This window comes from Poecile atricapillus, chromosome W (assembly GCF_030490865.1).
Source record: "Poecile atricapillus isolate bPoeAtr1 chromosome W, bPoeAtr1.hap1, whole genome shotgun sequence".
NCBI classification, from domain to species: domain Eukaryota; kingdom Metazoa; phylum Chordata; class Aves; order Passeriformes; family Paridae; genus Poecile; species Poecile atricapillus.
In genome coordinates, this window is record NC_081288.1 from 15,312,945 (window position 1) to 15,333,950 (window position 21,006).

The 21,006-nt window shown below is 41.0% G+C and overlaps 2 protein-coding genes across 2 annotated transcripts in view; both read right to left on the bottom strand.

Annotated features, from left to right (window-relative positions):
• LOC131591757 (anoctamin-2-like) overlaps window positions 1–4,266 on the bottom strand; it is a 159,477-nt gene extending 155,211 nt beyond the window's left edge. The window contains exons 1-2 of the mRNA XM_058862788.1: window positions 4,207–4,266; window positions 58–236 (exon numbers count right to left, since the gene is read on the bottom strand). Of these exons, the coding sequence (XP_058718771.1) occupies window positions 58–236; window positions 4,207–4,225 (198 nt within the window). The 5' untranslated portion in view covers window positions 4,226–4,266. The remainder of the gene's footprint in view (window positions 1–57; window positions 237–4,206) is intronic.
• Window positions 4,267–9,127: 4,861 nt separating this feature from the next.
• The window catches only part of LOC131591380 (von Willebrand factor-like), a 126,631-nt gene continuing 114,752 nt past the window's right edge, over window positions 9,128–21,006 (bottom strand). Inside the window, exons 47-52 of the mRNA XM_058861995.1 lie at window positions 19,972–20,082; window positions 16,919–17,017; window positions 15,354–15,482; window positions 13,748–13,787; window positions 10,893–10,990; window positions 9,128–9,483 (exon numbers count right to left, since the gene is read on the bottom strand). Coding sequence (XP_058717978.1) covers window positions 9,295–9,483; window positions 10,893–10,990; window positions 13,748–13,787; window positions 15,354–15,482; window positions 16,919–17,017; window positions 19,972–20,082 — 666 coding nt within the window. The 3' untranslated portion in view covers window positions 9,128–9,294. The remainder of the gene's footprint in view (window positions 9,484–10,892; window positions 10,991–13,747; window positions 13,788–15,353; window positions 15,483–16,918; window positions 17,018–19,971; window positions 20,083–21,006) is intronic.

A 21,006-nucleotide genomic window follows, 5' to 3' on the forward strand; every position in this document is an offset into this window, starting at 1 on the left:
CTCTTCATAATCCCAAATGCACTTAAGGTAGGTCAATGAACATGAAATCCTACTTACAGAACTTCTGTAGGACACCACTGATGCTTCAAGAGCTCCACTGGTCCCGCTTTTGTGCCAGGAAGTCCGGTTCTGAGGAACAGTGAGATATTTGCTGTTGTAGGCTGAAAAAGAGTCCTCTGCTGATTTTGCTGCGTTCCGTCCATTGAGAGTTGTGTGTGAGGAGGGTAGAGTAAAGTCTGAGAAGGAGAGATAAATACACAAAGCAGGTTTTATGCAGATGGTTCCCTAATGGAATGGGGACTATTCATTTCTAGTGATGTGAACAGATCCAGTGGCATCAGGTAGAGGTACGAACTTGTGGATCATGGTCATTCTTCATAAAGTACTCTTTACACATGTGAAATCCTCATGAAGTATACCTTAGATTATACCTACATGTTCTGGTCTCAGGGGCTAATATCTGGAATTTCTACACATGCTCCGCATTTCTTGTGTTTGACAGATTACACGGTCACAGTGCAGAAAAATGGAAGGTCTGTAAAGGACGGAAATCATCACAAGAAAGAATCATAAAAATATCCTGGGTTGGAAGAGACCTGAAAGATCATCTCGGTTCTATCCCCAGTGACAAGGGCAGGGACACTTTCCACTAGCCCAGGTTGCTCCCAGCCCGATCCCAGCCTGGCCCTAGGCACTTCCAGGGATGGGGCAGCCACAGATTTTCTGCGTAATCTGTACCAGGGCCTCTCCACCCTCACACAGAAGAATTTCTTCTAGATTTCCAATCTAACCCTGCTCTCTGTCAGTGTGAAGTGATTCCTCTTTTTCTGTCCTAACCCTGAGGTTAAGAGTCTCTCTCCACCTTTCCTGTGGGCTCCCTTCAGGTGCTGGAAGGTCGCAATGAGCTCACCCCAAAGCCTTTTCTTTTCCTGGCTGAACAATCCCAATTCTCTCAGCCTTTCTTCACAGCAGAGCTTCTCCATCCTGCTGATCCTCTTGGAGGCCTCCTTGCTCCAACAGGTCAGTTCCATACAGGCAGTAGCACAGTGAAAAATGCTGATAAAAACCAGTGGATACAGAAACTGTTTTGACAGAGAAATGTTTCATACTCTTTCCCCCTCTAGTGGTGCCACAGCTGAAACGGGGTTGACTGATCCATACTCTCGTTCTCTTGGAGAAGCTCTTACTGGGAGGGAGAAACCATCTCTTGGTACTTCCAGCATTAGTGTTTTATACCCAGGAGAAGACACCCTGTACACATCTGCCCACATGGTCAGCACCATCACCACTACAGAGACAAAGCATCACTGCCTCTGTCTAGTCAGGATTTTTTTCCAGGAAGAAGAAATAACACCTCCCATCTATCCAGGGAGTCACCACATCCATTGTGTACTGCTAAAGTCTGGAGATTTTGTTTCCCCCTCATTTAGCTGAGCCTCTTCTATCCCCTATACTCAGACTCAAAATGCTTCCCCACCACCACGTTCTGAGAGAGGAGACAGTGGAATGCTAAAGAAGGAAATGCTTGGAGGAGGGGGTCTGACCCCTAAATGTTATGAATTTTCTTATGTCTCCTATCAATACCAGATTAGGGTTCAGCAGCACTTGAACACTACAACAGATTGACTCACCAGTCTTCCCTGTCTGATCTCCTGGGTAGACACGTGGTTGGATCACTTTAATGAAGCACATAATGATGCCACAAGGGAAACTCCAAGGAAAATAATTAATAAGCAAAGGTTTCATTCCCAAAGGCCACACACAATGTTTTGCCAGTATTTTCAGACTGAGTCTGGGATATCTCACAAGACCTTTACACAGTCAATTAAAGACCTCTTTTTCTTTCCAGTCCTTTTAACTAGCCTAGGAAAAAAGCTGCTGTTCATTTATAATAACATGATTTCATTTCCATTATGCTTCCTAACCTCCAGAAACCATGTCACGAACCTGAGATTAACACTGGTAAACTGGTGAGGCAGTCAGGGACTCCCAATTAGAGTAAGTTTTTTGATGGAATTGCAGTTGCCATATTCATATCTGGAAGACTCCTCCCAAAAGCTTTTCATCTTCCCAAATTAGACCAATTGAAACAAAATGTTTTATTTTGCATGCATTCCATGTTTGACAGCTCTTGCCTGTGGTACAGCAGTGCCTCAGGGGCTTCTGCTTCAGATGCAGCCTGACCTCACTCTACCCTGTAAGCCTTTATGACATCTGGCCTTACATGTTCTCATTCTGTAAGTGTTCTGGAGGAATTAGTATCAAAGATAGAAAAAAGGGGTATGTGTGTGTGTGGACAGAGATCAGTGACTAGCTCCAGTTCCAGTGCCAATTTACAGCCAGTCACCACCTACTCACTCAGCTCTCTGCACTCCTTTGCCTCAGCTTTTTGCAAACTTAAGGGTTGGCCACATGTGCAGCAATTGACCTCACAGGTCCTTGTCCAAAGTGCCACCATGAAGAAGTTGCACAGACTACCAAAAGTGGAAGGACTGAGAGGGTGTGATAAAGGACAACACTGCTTGTAAAAGAGTCAGTAAAGAAGTCTGCCTTATTAGGAGCTCTGTATTAAATCCTGAGTAACAGCCAATTAACTGAGCTGAGTAGTCCAGATGATCAGATCATAGCACAGCTACTTGCAGAATACGCTGCAAGTGGTTTGGTCATCCAGGGCACAGACAGGGAACTGTTTTCATTTATCTTCTCCTCTTTCCAGTTAAATATCAGAAGGAATCTACATTTCTGAAAGACACCACAGTTAGAAGGGTGCTCCTCTGCAAGGCTTTTCAAAACATCTGCAATTTAGGAACATTGATTAGCAAACTCCAACCCCCACACAGGAATGTAAAAAAACCTACTTGAACTTACTGTTTCCTTGTAGCTTTACTCAAACATATCTATGTCAAAGGATATAAATATATATACACAAAAAATATGCAGCATGGTTATACATGTGCTCTTTAGGCTCTCAGTAAATAATGACTTCTCAGCTCTGAATATAGATGAAGTAGCTCAGCTCATGCCAAAATTACTTCATGTGCACATCTCCACCAACTTCAACACAACTACAGCAAAGCATGATTTCCTCCACTGTGTCTTCAAAACCACCATTTCAGTGCCTTTTAAGAATACAGGAATTAGACAGACAAGGCTGTTTAGCTTGTCCCTAATGCCACCTAATTTTCAGCCTGTGTGTTCAGGGCTCACACAGTACCTCTCAGACTGCAGGTAGAAAGGGCCAAACAACAAATCCTGACTAATGCTGGACTAATCCAGACAGCCTGGGTGCATCTGCCTCTCTGAACCTCATGCCAACACTCAGTTTGAAATGTTCTGAGCCTCCACAACACCCAGCAGGAGAATCTCTTAGGCAGGACTCAGTATCTTTGAAGAATTCCTTTATATTTGGCTGTACATAACATAGATATCCTTTGCCTTCCCACCTCCAGAATATAATTAGAGAAGAAATATTCTTTATAAAGAGAACCATCCAATTCTGAGTTTAGTTATGGGGATGATTTTAATAGAAGCAGTTAAGCAGCAGGGGTCTAAACACCTAAACAGTTCTTGAACTAAAAAGGGAGAAATACCAGACAGCTAAAACTTAATGGTCAAATTCTATCCTATTATTCAAACAAGGAGTTTGAAGTTCACAGCAGAGATACAGCTGCAGAAGCAATAGGATAACATGGAAACAACCACAGAGCTTTTAACTGTGACAGCAAAAGAACAATGACTCAACATCAGCACTGAAAGTTATTCTAAACTTGTATATTGGGAACTCCAGCACAAAAGTTTTATGCACTGGCAGATTTGCTTCTTTTTTTATGGGAATTGAGAGCTCAGGACTGCTCATTTTCTCCTGGAAAAGGATATTGCTCACTACCCACAGTTGCACTGCAATAAGGCGAATGCAGGTGGAAACAGCAGAAGACCAGCACAAGGCCTTTGTCTAGTGATTGTCTTTTCCATATGGATCACAACACTGACCCACAGCTGCACTTCTGAGGCTTCAGGAGAAATGAACTCTGCATGCTTTATCTCTGAGCTCTCTGTATATAACTGGGTTGCAGATTTTTCTCTTTTTTTAATGTCCTAAAAGAAGACAGAGAAGTCCTTTCAAAGTATTCCTTTCTTTGTTCTCCACCCCGTTTTGGCCTATCCCATTTCATAGGCAGCAATAAGAATAAAACAGAATAAACTTACCAGGCGCGTGTGTTTCCATGTTGCCTGGAGGTTTGGCTGGAAGTTGCGTCAGTACTAAAATAGGATGTGGCTATGCCGTGCACAATCTGCTTCTGCACTGGCTTAAGGAAGGAACAACACCAGCAGCTATTTCCATCCTGCCTTGATCCTGCTTTAAGCAAACCACAAACTGAAGCTAATTAGTGAGACCACCTGGTTTAGTGATTACCGTCATGGAGGGAGAGAGACCAAGCTCCCATGACCTGAGGGGCCGTGGCAATTCTCTGCTGGAACTTCAGCACTTTGTCTTCATGTTCCGTAATGCCACAAGAAGCAAGGTAATAAGAGGCATATTTTTCCCAGAAGGCAGTGGAGAGGAAGGAAAAAGGCTAGTGCAGAACCAGGGCTCTACAGCAGAGCCAGTTCTGTCCAAAGAACCAGCACTCAAGAATCAGGTTGTCTTGGAGGTGGTTTCTGTGGGGAAGAGTGTCTTTCTATATACAAAGCTTCACAGTGCTTCCAGGTAGGAGGTAAGTGTAGAAAGCTTTCTATAAGGCTCTGTTTCAAGTACTCCAGTTACCTCAGTGCCTGAATGCCCTGTCATTCCTGCATGAAATATTCAGGAGTTTATCTTGTAATCAACTGTCTAATCAGAACAGGTGATGGATCCTGCTTAGCCTTCACCTTGCAATTTAAGTAATGTATAGGGAAGAAAAGTTGTTGATGACCAATGCTATTTAAGAAAGGACTTTTGCTATCATTTGCTAATGATAACTGGAGGGAGATGTAACTAATTTGAGCCCAAATCTTTTTCTTCTTTTAGCCTATTTATGATACTATGGTGGTTTATCTAGTGTGATGGGGGAAAATGGATTAATTCAATGCTTGAATAAAGTCCAGTGGTTCTATGACCTTGTGAATCAGGATAGTACACTGTGTCATGGTTGGCAAGGGTAGAAATTGTCTCTGTCACAAAGAGATGTGCTGGTGCACCCTGGTTGTGCTATCAAGCATGCTGAATACATAAAGGGAGCAGTGCAGCTGTTGTGTCCCAAATTTGGGCTGGGTGATGTAAAATTTTCCCAGAAAGACTAAGAAATTTACATGGGGTTTTAAATTCATTAGAACACCCCACTCTTCTTGGACCCTACTTTGGCATTTCTTATCTTCTGACCAATATATCAACAGATATCAAATACTTTTTTACCCTGCTAGTATCTTATGTTACCCTCAGAACATCTTTCAGAGGTTTTAAAAACAATTAATCTGTTTCCTATACAGGGAACAAATCTCCCGCTTTCTACACCTATCTCAGGGAGACAGAAATGAAAACTTTCTAAAGCTTTTGCTATTTTCCATCCACAATCTCTTCTGCTTCAACTAAGCTGAAAACCAGAAAGGCAAATCCTGGCTTATTCTGGAACAGTATAGGAATGTAGAGCCAGGTCCTGCTGGGGTCCCTGTGGACTTATAGCTCTGGCTGCGTAGGTTTCAATTACCAGCTTCTATAAGCTGTAAGGATGGGTGTGTTACAGGTAATACACTTAGGTCAGGTAATAAATAATATACACAGCAATATGAGAGGAAGCAATCTCCAGCTGCTTAGAATGGAAGTAGTCTATTTTTAAGACTTTCCAACTGAGAAAATCATATCTTGGCATCACTATCTTTCCTGAGGTACCTGGGTATGGTGTTAATTGATAATGCAGAGTTGTGACAAATAATACCAATATACTCGATTGTGTTTCACCTGCTGTAGAGGAGTGGTTCTTGCAAGTCTGTAAATTTAGCAGAAAGATTAGATGCTTTGAATAATTAAAGAGTTATATAAGACTCCTCCCCAAATCCATTCAGCATTCCTGTAAATCTATCCTGTGACATACTCAACGATCCAGTTGGTGTTCTGAAACAGTGGGATGTGCTCCTAATCATTGGTGGAAAGTTAAAGACCAAGGTAGTTCAAACCCATCAAGGCTCACAAACAGTATGTATGACTTGGGAAACAACATTCCTCAAAGCCTGGCTTCTGCTGGAGAATGCCAGTGGAGCAGTCAGATGTAGAGTACTGTGTGATGTGCTGGCATACTTGATTGTAGGCAGGACTGTGCTCTTCACTCCTGCCAGGGAGGAATGCTGCTAAAAGTATTGGAATTGCACCAATTGGATCTGCCTGTGTAAAAGGCAATGAAACCTGCACAGAACAGGTCTGAGCCCACTGGGTCCATAGGCAAAAGACAGACAGTTCTTTTGCGGCAGACTGCCTGAAAAAGTTTGATTCTCATGCCAGAGAGTCAAAGTCAAAAATGTATTTATCTCTTCAGCCTGAGAAAGGAGATGGTATAACATTCCCTTCTGCTTTTTCTTTCCTGCCAGTCTGTTTCTACAACAGGATTGTCAAGGACGATCCTTCTGGCCTTGCTCATGATGGGGGCTTGGAATACACAGGTAGTAGTCAGGCCTGAGTAACATCTAGACCACACCGAAGTCACCAGAACTCCCTGCTGTAAGTAAAGCCAGTAAGTGCTCTCCTCATGGGCTGCATTGCACTGACTCATACAATCAATTATCTAATTAGAAGACCTGTCTGCAGCCACAAAGCCTTAGGCTGCAATCCTGTCAGCTTTCACAAGCTAAGAAGGGTCAATCGGGGTAAGGGCACAGAATGAAACAAAGGGACATCCCAGCCATGGTAAGTGGAAGAGGATGACATTTACCTTTTTCTCCAAATCCATCCCTTCTCTCTGCCCCTTCTGATGTTGCAGGTTGCTATTCCTGATTTGCTGATTCCTGAATTGCTGAGCTTCAGCTTCAGATGAACTGTTGACTGACCCAAATCCATCTGTCAGGAAGCTTAATATCTTGAGGCAGCTACAGGAAGGAACCGGTGTGAGGGTGGAAGTAAACTGGTGACAAATCTACTGCAGCAAGTGCAGCTGGTGCCAATTAAAACTGTGTTTCTCTCTCCAGCGTTATTGTACCCTATAGCAGAAGACACAGAGATGCATAGAAGGCCTGCACTTCTACTCTGTGCAGCAATAAAGGATGTCTTGAAATAATGATAAAAACAAAAAGGGCTCACAATTCAGGGTGTGTTGAATCCACAGCTGACTGGCAAGAGAGAAGGAGCAGGCATGTGGTAGCTCGGCATTTAGGAAAAAAAGTGGGAAATATCCACAGAAGTGACTCCTCTGAGAGAGGCTGCTGGGAGTTTCTTCTCTGCTTGAGATCAGGCCAATAGCTGGCCAGTTTGGAGAACTGACAGCATTTTGGACCACTGAAAAGTGAGATCACCTTTGTGAATACCACCTTTAAACCCAAGCCTGGAACTTTTTGTCTCTGTCTCTGCCTGGTTTCTCTAAAAAAGGAATGCAACTAACCTTTTACATCCAAACCAAAGGAGTTTTTGTTTGTTCCCTGTCCTGGGGTGACTTTATGATGCTTGTATCCCCAGTCACCTGGTTTATGTTACACATTAAGTTCTGCACCTGTAAGACTGGCTCTGAGAGCGAAGAGAGAGAAAAAGAAGCTGCAGTTTGTATTGAAAAAAAGCATCACTTCCCCGCATCCTGCTCCTGGACTGTGTTGTCTGCAGCACGGACAGACAGCAGGACAGAGCTTTCTCCTTTGCTTTTAGTTAGTTTCAGCTCACTGAGGCAGAGAAGTTCCCTGGTTCTTTTTTTTTCTTGGATCTGTGCAAACCTGCTCTGGACTGAAAACCCAGCCAAACCCTGGGAGCTCATGCCTGTGGCCCATCGGGGCTTGGGCCTTTCCAGTGATAAGAGACTGAGCAAGCTGAGCTACACCACATGAAAAGGACTTTTTCCTGGATTTGCCATTTCATCGAACAGTGAGAGGTTTTATTGTTTAATATTATTCAATTTCTGTTAAACAGTTTTTTTCCACTTCTCTCCTAGGAAATCTCTTTTCCCGATCCAGTTGGGGGGAGGGGCTGCTTGGATTTGCTTTTCTGGGTGGACTCCATTTGGAGGTTCTCTCCCAAATTTGCCCTAAACCAGGACATTCCCAAAGGGAGCTTTCCTTGCATATGAGGAGATGCATTGGCCCATTTAACCATGTCATAATGCCATTCATTATTTTAAAATTTTTAGTTAAACATGAAGCTTGAATAATTCTTGTCTTTCAAAAATACACATGGAAATAACAGTCCTCCCTCTCTCATATTTTTAAGAAATTAGTACTTCCCAATGAAACTGCTTCAGTGACGCAAGATTCCCCCAGGACCAACAACACTCTGGAGAATCTTTTGTGTTCCATGGCCCAATTAGAGAAAGTAGAATTTAAATCCTTGTAAATATATGCCTTGCAGCAGTAGTTAAATTAAACCTGACACTGCAAATTCTGCCTCTAAATTAATTCCAATTTTTGGAACAAATGCAACAGGTGAAGTTCAGGCACATGGAAATAAGGGAGATAAACACTGAGCTTTCTCCTCAAGTTGGTCTGGACAAGGGCTGAAGTAAGAGCTGTCCTTAATCCTGTACACAAGTCCTGAGGACTAGCAGAATTTACATAGTCTGTCCCCAACACACAGTTTCTTTTGCATTCAGCTTCAGGAGAAACATGTATATGTACCACAGAAATACATTTGGTTGTCTGAGCTACAACCAGTATTGCTTGTGTACCAGGAACATCCTACTCTTACTCTGAAGCCTTATCCCATAATTACTGTACTCCCTGAAAAGAATGGGATGAAAAAAAGCAAAAAATTAAAAGTCCATAGTGTGTCACTAAGGGCTGAAATGGGGAATGAAAGTGTAATGTCGCTGCAGGCAATACTAAATTATTTGGGAAATGTTAAGTATAAGCAACTGCTTCCAAGCAAGATTTACTTGGGGTTTTCCTTTTGGGTTTTTTTCAATAATGTAGATTAATTTCCACAGTGTAATGAAGGGAATCTCCCTCCTACAATCCACCCCAAGATGAATCAGACTGTGTTCTGTTGTGCTGGTAAGCTTTATTGTTTGCTGTGTCGATACAATTATTCAGGATTCTAATGGATAAGGCAGTGTACAAAGAAAATGAGGCTTGCATTGTGAAGTTCCTCCATCATAAAGCTTCAGATTAAGCAACTGGGCTTCTGGGCAATATTCATGGTGTGCACTTGCGAGCATGGCATTCACACAGCGAGGCAGAAGGGATGTAGTGCTGCACCATGGTCCCATTGGGACACCGCAGGGGGATCGTCACCGTGGTGGTCTGAGTGGCTGTACAGCAGCTGCACTGGTCTTCCCACTGCCCTGTCTGAGCAGAGTACCTGGTGGTGCTTCTGCACTTGCCCTAAGTGAAAAAGAAAAAGAAGAGAGCTGGAGTTTGAACACAGCCTTATTGCACTCAGAATCCTGTTTCTTCCCTTCAAAATCCATGTGTGAATTTGTCTAGCTTCTGTGCTCTGCTGTAAAACATGAACTCAGAAACAGGTGCCTGACTTCAGACTGTGGGGTGCTGCTCAAAGAGTAACTTCTTATGAACATAAGCAGAGCAAAAGAGAGGTGAAGAAATTGCTCACACACACACACACAAAAAAGCCCAGAATTTAAAATCTCATAGGGAATGTCCAGAGCTATTGTGTTGGCTTCTGAGCAAATGTGGTTATCATGCATTCAGGAAGTGCTTTAACCCAAATGCTGCAACCCACACATCCACTGTTGCCCTGCTAGTGCTATTTTTTCTTTTCTGCATGTCTGGCTGCTTAATTAATTTAGACCAAGCTGTCAGTGCCTGTAGCTATAAGCCTTCACGATGTAAAAACACGTAGCCCTACATAACACTCTAAAGTCCATTTCCTTTAGTGGCTTTGTGCTCTTATTTCCCAGTCTAATTAAATTAAAATATCCTATCATTATCAGGGAGAACTTTAGAAAAAATGTACTTATTACTATTTATTCCCAGTATAAAATCTGGTCTTCTGCAGGAGAAACATCATTATGACTAAGAACCATTTACTTTGTAGACAGGACAAGAGGTTAAGAATTATTAGTTATGCCATAACTTGGACTGCACACAAGGGTTGATTAAAATCCTTGTATCGCGCGTGGTAATGTTGGTAAGAGCAGAGATGGGAAGTTATGCTCCTGTTTTAAAAGGAAGTTGCCATATAAGGTGTAAGCAGTGATGGGCTGGAAATTAAACTTTTAATCTGATTATGGAAGACACAAGACATTTAGAACACAACAGCTTGGTGCTAAGGCTAACAGAGGAATCCCAGAGCTTACAGGGCACACAAGTCAAATCTTGGCACTCAGGTGTAAAGGTGGTTTAAAGTGTCATTTATCTAAATACCTATTTAAATTCCCCTAATCAACCCAGAGGCTCAGTGCTTAACTACAGACTCAGAGCTGAAAATCAGTTTCACAAATGTGAAGATAAAAATTCCTTTTTTTGTAATGTGGAAACTCCTAACAGAGCTACTTCAGAGTCATTAATTTCTGATAGAAGCAGGAGAGTGGGATGAAGGAAGCCTTTGTGTCTAACACGTGTGCCTATTTACATGCTGGTTTGACTAGGGAAAATTCAGCATCACCAAATTACTTACGGAAATAAATGCCAATGCACTTAACACCAAGTCAATCAATGAGAAACTGATGCTCCACTTACTGAAGTGAAATCATGGTGAAGGAAAAGGTTTCCTTCTAGGAAAGAGAAAGAGAAGGTCTTGGGGCAGAGGGGGGTTGATTTTTGTTATTTACCTCACAATGAGAAATGGGCACCTCCTTTTCAGCCACACATCCATTGATATTCCCATACTGCAGTCTGGTGCTAACTGTATGACAGTCCACCTCCACACCTACCAAGTAAAAAAAAAAGAAAAAGAAAAAAATGTTTGACACTGCTGACAATGGCTTTTTGTAACTCACTTTCCTTTACTCCTGAGATTGCTGTCAGTGAAATGTTATTCCTGGTAAAATCCCTAGCTGGTGTGTCTCCTTAAAGTAATTAATGTAGAGTTGTGTGACTATTTCACACTGTAGCCCTGAAATTCCACTAGGGGAGGATTTCCCTCATGTTTCCTTTCAATTGACTGCTTTGTTTTAAAGTCACCTTGGCCATCTAACACCACCCTCTTCGCTGGTCCTAGACAATTCTCCTGTTAACTCTGGTAACCAACAGGGATTCTGTTCCCCCACTTTCAAAGAGAACTTCATTATTAATATACTCAAATACAAACTAAGCCAGAATATTTTCTTCTGAACTCTTGCATGTTTTGGTCTGCATTTAAAAACTCGTCAAGGAGCCAATGCATTTTTTCAGTGGGTGTTTTGTGCCCAAACAGCTGGTCTTTGTAGTGTTACTATAGTTTTATATCTCTGTGAAAAGACAGGCTCCTACTCATACTAATTTCTAGCTAACCAATGAAATTTCCATGTTTAACAGATTATTGGACTGATTTTTAGCATTCAGAAAACTGAAGGAATTCAGCAGGGCAACTGCACAACTAAGTACATACACAAAGGAAAGGTATCCATCTTCCTACCAGCAAACACAACTTCCCATCAGAATGTTGGTACCAAATTGACTCTGTGCTTTGCTAAAACCTTAAATTTAATTTAAAAAAAAAAAAAAAAAAAAAAATAAAAGCAGCTTGTTTCTGATTCCAGGGCTGGAAATGCCCTTTCTCTTTTAATGATTTCACCACTCATTTACAAAAATTGTCCACCTGAAAGGACAGCTGTTCACACAATTGAAAAGCAGCAAAGAAAAAGTCATGAGCCTCAACACAGCTTCATCCCCTTTTTGATCCTGACTTATTAACTTGTTCTCTAGTTAATTTACCTCTGTTATTTACTTTTTTTGTTGACTGTGCCTCCTCTGCAAAGGCAAGTGCTTGCAACTTAACAAGACACGTGAGATTGAGATCAACAGAGAAAAGAGGTGAGAAACAGAGACACAACTTCTTTGTTAAGTGAAAAAATAAGGAATATCCTTTGCCCATTATCAAGTCCTGTGGCTAATACCACAAAATTCTCATGAGAAAACAAGACCTGTTCACTTGTGTGTTCCCACAAACTTAAAAGCCGGAACAATGCCCTCAGACACACTAAAAAATTACTGAAAGGGAAACTGGCTCCTCAACTGACTGCTAAGCCAAAGGCATCAGCCTGGACTTGAGGGAACAAGTTTTTTTCCCAATTCTTTATGGCACAGAGACATCTAAAAGACAGACTGTCTCAAGACCTTGGAAGATAACATAATATATGTCCATGAGACACTGAGCTACATCCAGGCAAAACATCACTGGGAATAAGGATTTGAAGATCCATTCAATATGGGAGGTTTTAGGCATGCAGTACACATCACTTAGATCAATTTGCCTTTGCTGCTGCAGGGAGCTATCCCTTTTAAATTACTCTAACTGTTAGATAAATCTATGCATTGATCTGTGCTCATTTGGAATTAGTTTCTCCTGATTACAGTGATTGGAACTCACAATTACTAGAGCCTGCCCACTAGCCTGTCTTTTAAATCTCAAAATCTGTTTTTGTTAATAAATAATTTTGAGTGTTTCTTACTTGTAGCCTGGTAGATTAAAGCTCCCCTAACCAAATTACCTGTTTGATCCATTTGATGACAGTCTCTCAATAGCTTTCTGTCTCTCAAGCCAGAGCTCAGTGATTATCCAGACAGGCAAAGGCTGCAAACTCCCTAGGAGTTACCATCCTTCATCAGGGGTATTATTGCAGCAGCTCCTGTGCCAGTGTGGTGATGGGCTGCTATGCTGGCCATCTTTTATTTATGAGCACATGCATAGCAAAAATAAGAAAATTAAAAGACATAACAGAGGCAAGATGTTGATAGTCTGACCTTAAAAGAGAATTTCAATCCTTTGTTATCTTTTTTTTTAATTTTATATAAGCTACAGTATTATTTTTTACTTTCAAAGGAGAAAACTGAGAGGTTATCTGTTCACAAATGCCTCAGAGATTCATTTTAGAAATGAGAACCCAACCCTGCAATCCTTCCTTATGTAAGCAAACCCGTCCCACTCTCACATCTTGACTGACATTTGCATTATCCACACAAAGATGCATGAAATTAAGAGTTGCAGAATTGGCTTCTAAACTGCCAAATTTAAGAAGCAGTCAGGCTTCCATAGGAATGCTTTTCCCCTACTATTTCTGGTTAATATGTTACAAAAACATTACTGCCACCAGCGCTGGGCTTTTTTGATTAATTAATTTTCAGTTGATAGATTATTCATGAAGTGTTTTCCTCACTTATTCAGTAGTATCAGTTTATGTGACTTGTCAGGCTGTATGTGCAGGACTGTTCCTGTTATTACCAGATGAACAATAAAATAAAACATTCATAATTAACATCTGCATAAAATGTGGAGAGTATCTATTTCTTTCTAAGCACTGTCAAAACACGTGCTCTAGATGACAAAACATGACAGCAGCATCCCAGTCAGATGGTGGACTTCTTTGATGGTTTATTATAACCACATTGCTAAGCTCTGTTTCATTACACTGCATAATATTGAAAATGTAGGTACTTACACTCTGCCTTTTTCATACTTTTTCAGATTTCTGGATTATTTACTTACATGTGTCACAGCAAGTGTTGCCGATTTTTGCCACTCTGCCCTAAAATGATAAAGAAACAGAAAATTCAAATTTTGACACAAGTGGTAACACTTCTGTTCTGCTGAAAGAAGACGTATAAAGCAGGGTACTAGGCAAAAAAAAAAACACTGAATTTCTGTATTTTACAAAAATCACAAATCTACATTAATAATCTTCATTAATTTTAAGATTTTGAATTTGGGATGATATTTGCTAATAGTTAATTGGAAGTAATTGACTTATTAGCAAGTTCAACACCTGAAAATATCGCTGTCACCTTCTATTAGGAGCTTTCTAAAATAAAGACATTAAATACAAATAAATTCCTGGAAACCAGAAGGATAAAACCAGTAACATTCAAGTCTTATACCTGTTTAAGAAATATCACATCTGTCAAGGAAGTTTTAAAGGCCGAAGAACTTCATGTTACTTGTTTCATTGCTACCATCCAGAAAATAATTCTCAGAAATATATGTAATGTGCAAATTATTGAAAAACTATAGTGAAAGAGAAAATGAAGAAATGTTTTACACTGCAGGGTGATGCCACTGTTACACTAAACCCCTGAGCTTACATGCTAATTTTGGAGGATTTTTAAATTAAAAACCCTAAAATTTTGATCTGCAACAAGATGAAAAATACTAATTTTATAGCTGAAATAGTTCTTTTGGGGGAGATAGAAGAAGAATAAATGCAGTTTGAGAAATTTTGTTTAAAAAGTAAACTGTTTTTCACTGATTTCCCATTAACATCATTTAATATGATAATAACCCCAAGCCTGTAATATAATGCAGCATTTTTTTTCTAACTCTTTGTTTATACAACAAAACTGTGTATTATAATTTCACAATGTGAGAAATGTCCTGTAGAAGTTTTATTTTTTCCCACATCATATATAACAAATCCTCCATTTGTTTCATGTGTATGAGCACAGTGGTTTGGACACAAGCTTTATTAAAGGTTCCCTGCTTCCTGCCGTGCCCAAGAAAATAGGAACAGGTGGATATAAACATTTGTAAGATGTGTAAAACCTGACAGATAAACAAAATCAGGGCCCCATGTGCTACACTCACACTCACTCTGTTCCTCAGTGTCCATTAACCTCAAATCACAAGAAACATGGGTGAATGCTCTGTAAAGGGTTTATCCTGCTAAACAACTGCAGTTGTGGAAGTTTGATCTTCCTACAGCACTGTGAAAACTCCTTTCCCTAACCTCATGTAATGGCAGAGAAAAAGTATCTTAGCATTTCATATGCATATTTCTCAGTTTGTGTCATTGTCCACACAGTTTTGCTGTGGATCCCAAACCAAGAACATTGTTAGAAGCACCACTTGCAAATGTTTGATACTTCAAATATTCAGCCTCGTATTCATTACAGAATTATGGTCAGCACAGTCCCACAGAAAGCCAGCTTATATTTTAAAACAGAGAAAACCTACATCTTTCTGAATTTCAGAGAAAGTTCAAATCCAGTTTAGGCAAGGTATTGGGAGAATGTTGGGGTTTCCCACCCTAGCACACAGAAGGTACCAGAAACACGAGTCCATTAAGAAACCTGGGAACAGGCCCCATTTCACTACTTACTCCTTCAGCCAAGCATCTTCTGGCATCAAATGCAGGACAGCCAGTGATTCTCCTTTCCCAGATAAATTCCCCTCTCTCATTTACTCTACAGGAGTGACTGTCGCAGCCATCCTGAAGGGATGTGTTTGTCTGGAAAGATTGAAGGGCTGTTAGTTTTACACAGAAACAACAGGGGACAGGAAGTTTTCAGAATATTCCTTTGCTGATGACTCAATTAAAGTACCATGGTGGTGACATTTATCAAAAAAGTCATTATCTTCTGTTAAATTCCATGGCCATATTGATCACAGCTCTGCCCAAACCTGACCTTTTCCAGCTTTTGTCAGGGAAGAAATTTCCATTAACTCAGGGGGAAAAACTTCTCTAAGAGAGAGATTTGGGAGTCTAGCCTATGATCTGTCTTTTAAAGAGACATATATACAATTTTTTACCTTTTAGGTGAGTGAGGAACTTCTTTAGAAAATATATATAAACCCACACCCACATCCTCACCAAATCATTTAGGTTGGAATAAACCCTTAAGAACAAGTCCAGCCATTAACCTCCAACTGCCAACCAAGTCCACCACAAAACCACATCTCTAAGAGCCACATCCACACATTTTTAAAATCCCTCCAGGGCTGGTGACTCAACTACTGCCCTGAGTAGCCTGTGCCAAAGCTGGACAATGCTTCCCGTGAAGGAAAAATTTAATATCCAATCTAAACATCCCCTGGTGCAACTCAAGGCTGTTTCCTCTCATCCTGTCCCTTGTTCCCTGGCAGCAGAGCCTGACCCCCCGCAGCTGTCCCCTCCTGTCAGGGAGTTGTGCAGAGCCAGAAGGTTCCCCCTGAGCCTCCTTTTCTCCAGGCTGAGCCCCTTTCACAGCTCCCTCAGCCCCTCCTGGTGCTCCAGAGCCTTCCCCAGCTTTGTGGCTCTTCCCATACTCTCCCCACCTAAGACTGTTCACAGGAATGGAATAAAAGAAAATTTTAGATGTTGTCTCTTGTGACAGAGGATGGGGTTTAACTATCCAGAAAAATATCCACTCTTGTTTAAGAACATATCATGCATTAAGACCAGGCTGGATGTGGCTCTGAGCAACCTGCTTTGTTGGAAGGTGTGCCTGGCCATGGCAGGGCACTGGGACAAGATCATGTTTGAGGTCCCTTCCAACCCAACCCAACCCAACCCAACCCAACCCAACCCAACCCAACCCAACCCAACCCATTCTATGATTCTATGCTGGAGCAGTTTCTCAAAATTCATATTTTCAACTTAACTATTTCACATTTAAAATAGGCTTTTCATTTCCTCTAAATACCTGTTTAAAGTCATAGTCCAGTTAAAGTTCCTTGATAATATTCTTGAATCCAGAATGCCCCTCTAGAATTTTGCACTGCGGTATGAAGTCTCCTATTTTTTCATTTACAAACAAATTACTTTCCTCGATCAATTATTCTGAGATACAAAAAACCACCATGCTACCTAATCAAAAAGGAAGAAAAATGCTCCTCCCTGGGGTTCAACAGAAGTGGATGATACATTTACATTTACTCATAAATAAAAGAGTGTTTAAAACTTACCTGAAGATTTTGAACCCTTCCATCTCTCAGCCTGATACTACATGAAGTTGGCACACATTTTCCACAGCAAGAGCCAGGGATTTCCTGCCTTCTGTAGTTCTAGAAGGTGAAGGACATTTTGCTGGGTTTATTTTGTTTGAAGCATGCATCCTATATTTATTGTAAGATGTTGTTTTTTTTAAAAAAAAAGTAAGATTCAGTAGACAGTCATAGCCAGAAAAATGCTACTCAGTAAAACCAATGAATTCTTCACAGTGAAACATGGAAAAGCAGTTGGAAATGGTGAAACTGGAGAGAAAAGGGCAAAATACCCAGTAAGCATTGGGCAGAGAAAGGGCAGAATAAGGCTAAGCTGGAAAATTTTGAGTATGGAAAGAAAAAGAAAATGGCTTGATAGTACCAGAGAGTGCAACAGCATCAGAGAAGGTACAATATAATAAAAGGGGAAAGGAAAGAAAGAAAAGGAAAATAATGGAGCTCCAGAAACAGCACTGAAGGGAAAACCATGTGGCATGAAGGGAAAAAAAGTGACAGAGCATGGAGGAATGAGCAGCACTAGGTGGAGAGACAGAAAGGTATAGAGTGGATAATGGAAAGGAAAAAACCAAACCAAGCAGAAAGGAACTGAGCTGACACATGAAGTGTCCCACAGTAACGTCCCCAGCTGCTCCAGATAACCAACAGCTGCTTATGATGAGATAAACATTTTTAAGAAAACAAACACTTTTTGGTTCAGTGAAGGCATGCATGTTATCCATATGTTTTTTATAGAAAGAAAATTTAGGGAGGGGTGGTTACTATTAAATCATTGGGGAAAAACGTAGTTCATTGTTACTTAGATGAACTTTCCCTACTAGCAAAAATATAAGCACCTAAAACAGATCATAAAATGACCAAAAAAATAACCCTCCTGAGCAGAATCTGCTGGAGTTGGCTGCATTTCAATTGCCAGTGCTTTTCCTTACACAGCTTCAGCACCCAGGAGAAAGCAGGTGCTCCTGAGAGACTTGGTACTCTTAACCCATTTGTACTATTAAATTTTATCCATTAGCAAGGAATTGCTTTAATCTGGGTATACCATGAAGTCAAAGGCTTTGAGACAGGAAAGATCCTGTGAAGTGTATGAATCCCACTGGCCTTAGGGGGATGAAGACATTCTGTATCTTACTTGATTTTTTTTCCCCCTCAAGCTCCACAAATTCATTACAATGGCTAGGAAGGGATATACAGTCCTAGACCTGCAACTTCCCTTGGGTGGCTGCACATCTCCCAAACACAAGTTCATAGTCTTTAATAAGCCCAACTGGAAATGGCCCATACTTCAGGGTTTTCTGTCTAGTCTGGGTCATGTGGGGAAATGGAGCTGTTTGGGAAATGTGTGGGTGGTGAAAGAATCAAGAGAGGAATGTTTCCCCATCTTATTTTTTATTATATATTATATTGACTCCTCTACCTTTAAGTTCTACAGCTGGATCCTTGCATTGAGCAGCAAGAATGGATGTTCGTGTATCTTTGTGTGGGAACACACACATGCACACATCTCTGGCCACAAGTATATCAAGTGTATCTGTTTGGGCTTTTTTTCATGGATCTGCCAGGTTATATTTTGTGGAAGTTATATTTTGAGAAAGATGCTCAGTACTGAGCATGGCCATTTATTTTCCCTTCAGAAGCCTATGTCTATAATCAAAGGGGTGATATTAGGGTCTAGAACACAGAAACAATATTCCAGATTGTCCTTTTTGTCACAGGCTACATCTACACCACCAAATAAAAGGGGTCAAGGCCAGTTTGATGGCCCAGTGGACAAGTGGAACAGTTATGAATTATCTGAGCTGCATTCTCCACATGAAACTGGCTAGTCTTGGGTTGTCCTAACCACTGACCTGTCCCTGGAAGTCACATCATCATTTTTCTACTCACAACAGGCCAGCTGGGACACTGTTGACAATTCTTCAAAAAAAGGGGTAGAAGGAAATAATTCAAACCTGCAGTCTTGCTATTTTTTTTTTTATTGGTAGAAGTTACTCTCTACAGAGACTTAACTACATTTCCAGTCATTCCCACTTCTACTTCAGGATGGGAGATTGGACTCATCGAGAACTCTGCCCCTCTGTGTTGCAGGGACCCTGTCAGTGTATGCCTCTCCTGGACATCAGCCAGGAATCCCACATGATCATATTAGAGATGTGGATTTTGGGCACCATGGCCACCACTTGCACAGGCCCTGGCTTTGGTTGGGCCCATTGGGCTCCATCCACTATCCAGGGAAAGGACGAAGAAGAGGAAGAGGCATTTAAGACTTTTTTCTGTGAAACTTAGCTGGTGGTCTGTGCTCTTTGGACACAGGGAGATCAAACCAGCCTCTGCAACTCACTTAGTTGCTGCTCGAGGTCTTGGTGCTAAGAGAGAAAACTACACAATTGAGCAGAGCTAATCAAGCAATCCTGGTACACTGTTGGTCAGTGGAGTAAAAATGGAATATTATCCCTATACCCCTCTGACTTTCTCAGCCAAACTCATTCCTTGCAGGTGATGGCACCAAAGCAGAAGCAAAGATTTCAAAAACCAGTGGGAACTGAAGGGGACTTCAAATCACTAAAGGCGTGGGCTGGGAACCAAACAGATGCTACTGAGCCCAGCTTTTAGACAATTTGGTAGAGTGATAGGAAAGGCCTGAAGTAGGGAGATCTGTCTGAGCTGCCAGTCCCTGGAGGGACAGATAACACTGTAGGAAAGAGGAGTCAGCAGTTCCTGTTGCAAATGATTTGCCAAACTTTATATTGCCCTAAGGGTAAATAAGCTAAACTGAACAATAAAATCTGCCTGTGGAGTTGAGTACCATGTAAAGCTATCTTTGCTACGCTGATGATTTAGATCAATTTTGGTGCATATCATCCAATTCATGGAAAGATCACAGAGCCAAGACTTCTCAGAAAAACATGAAGAAAGGCCAAAGGCCCCAGAGCTGTACCAGACATAGTGTGTATAGAGAAGAACACGACTCTCATCAGACACATTCCTAAGCAGATCCCCAGACTGCTCCCACTCACCGCTGGACAGGCCTGGCAGCTCAGTTTGGTACATCTCAGAGCGTATTTCCCAGGTGCTGACTGGAAGCAGTCACACGTCGTGCACTGATCCACCATCATGCGCCTCCCATGCTGAAACATCAGAACCAGTTTGTCAGTGACCATCTCCCCAGCAAAATCCAGACAAACAAGTGACTTTAGGTTAAATCTCTTTCATTAAATCTTGCACTGTAATTCTTTGCTAGAGAAACAAGAAACCCATGTTTCCAAGTTTCCAGAGACCCCATTTTTTTCATCTCTAACTCCAGAACAAGCAGCATGGCATGAGGCTACTTTTCAAGAAAGCCCTTTAGAAGTCCTTAATCTGAGAAATGACACTGGTATTTCTTCGTTGCTTAAAAATCTAGCAAGCAAGAAAGGGATCCTTGAAAGTCACAAAGAAGATTTTTTTATTTTGACTACATGGTTGCCAAGAGTTCGTTTTTTGAGTGTAATGAATTGATCTGGCAACAAGTTTTTATTCTAGAGCCATCACAACCCACAGATTATGGGCAGAAATTGCTTGTTACTGTTTTTGTAACAACACTGCTTAGAATCTCTAAAGACCTAAAAGCTTAAAATTAAGAAAAGACAAATAAAATTAAAAAAAAAAAAAAAGAACAAACAGCATTACTGATTGAAGAACTCTATTTGTCTGCAGGTACAAGCAAATCAGGCTGAGCACAATTCAAATTCCCTGAGCTCTTCCCCAGCACTTTGTTTTCTTGATCCCATCACCTTTTCAAAGACTTTTAAAATGTAGAGCAAAAATGCCAAGTCATTAAGAAACAAAAATATGTGGAGTCAGTAACCGGTTACCCTGCACTGAAAGGAATTCTAAAGACAAACCCTTTCTTCCTCCCAAGTGCAAAGCCCTTCATGTTGACCCCAAAATAAAAAACCACAAAGGCTGAAGGTACAAAGTGGGAGAAGCCTACTCAAGATTTTCATAAACTTCTAAAAACTAATAAGGTTAATAAAGGTAAATAAATAAGGTAAATAGGCAATTTTGCTAAA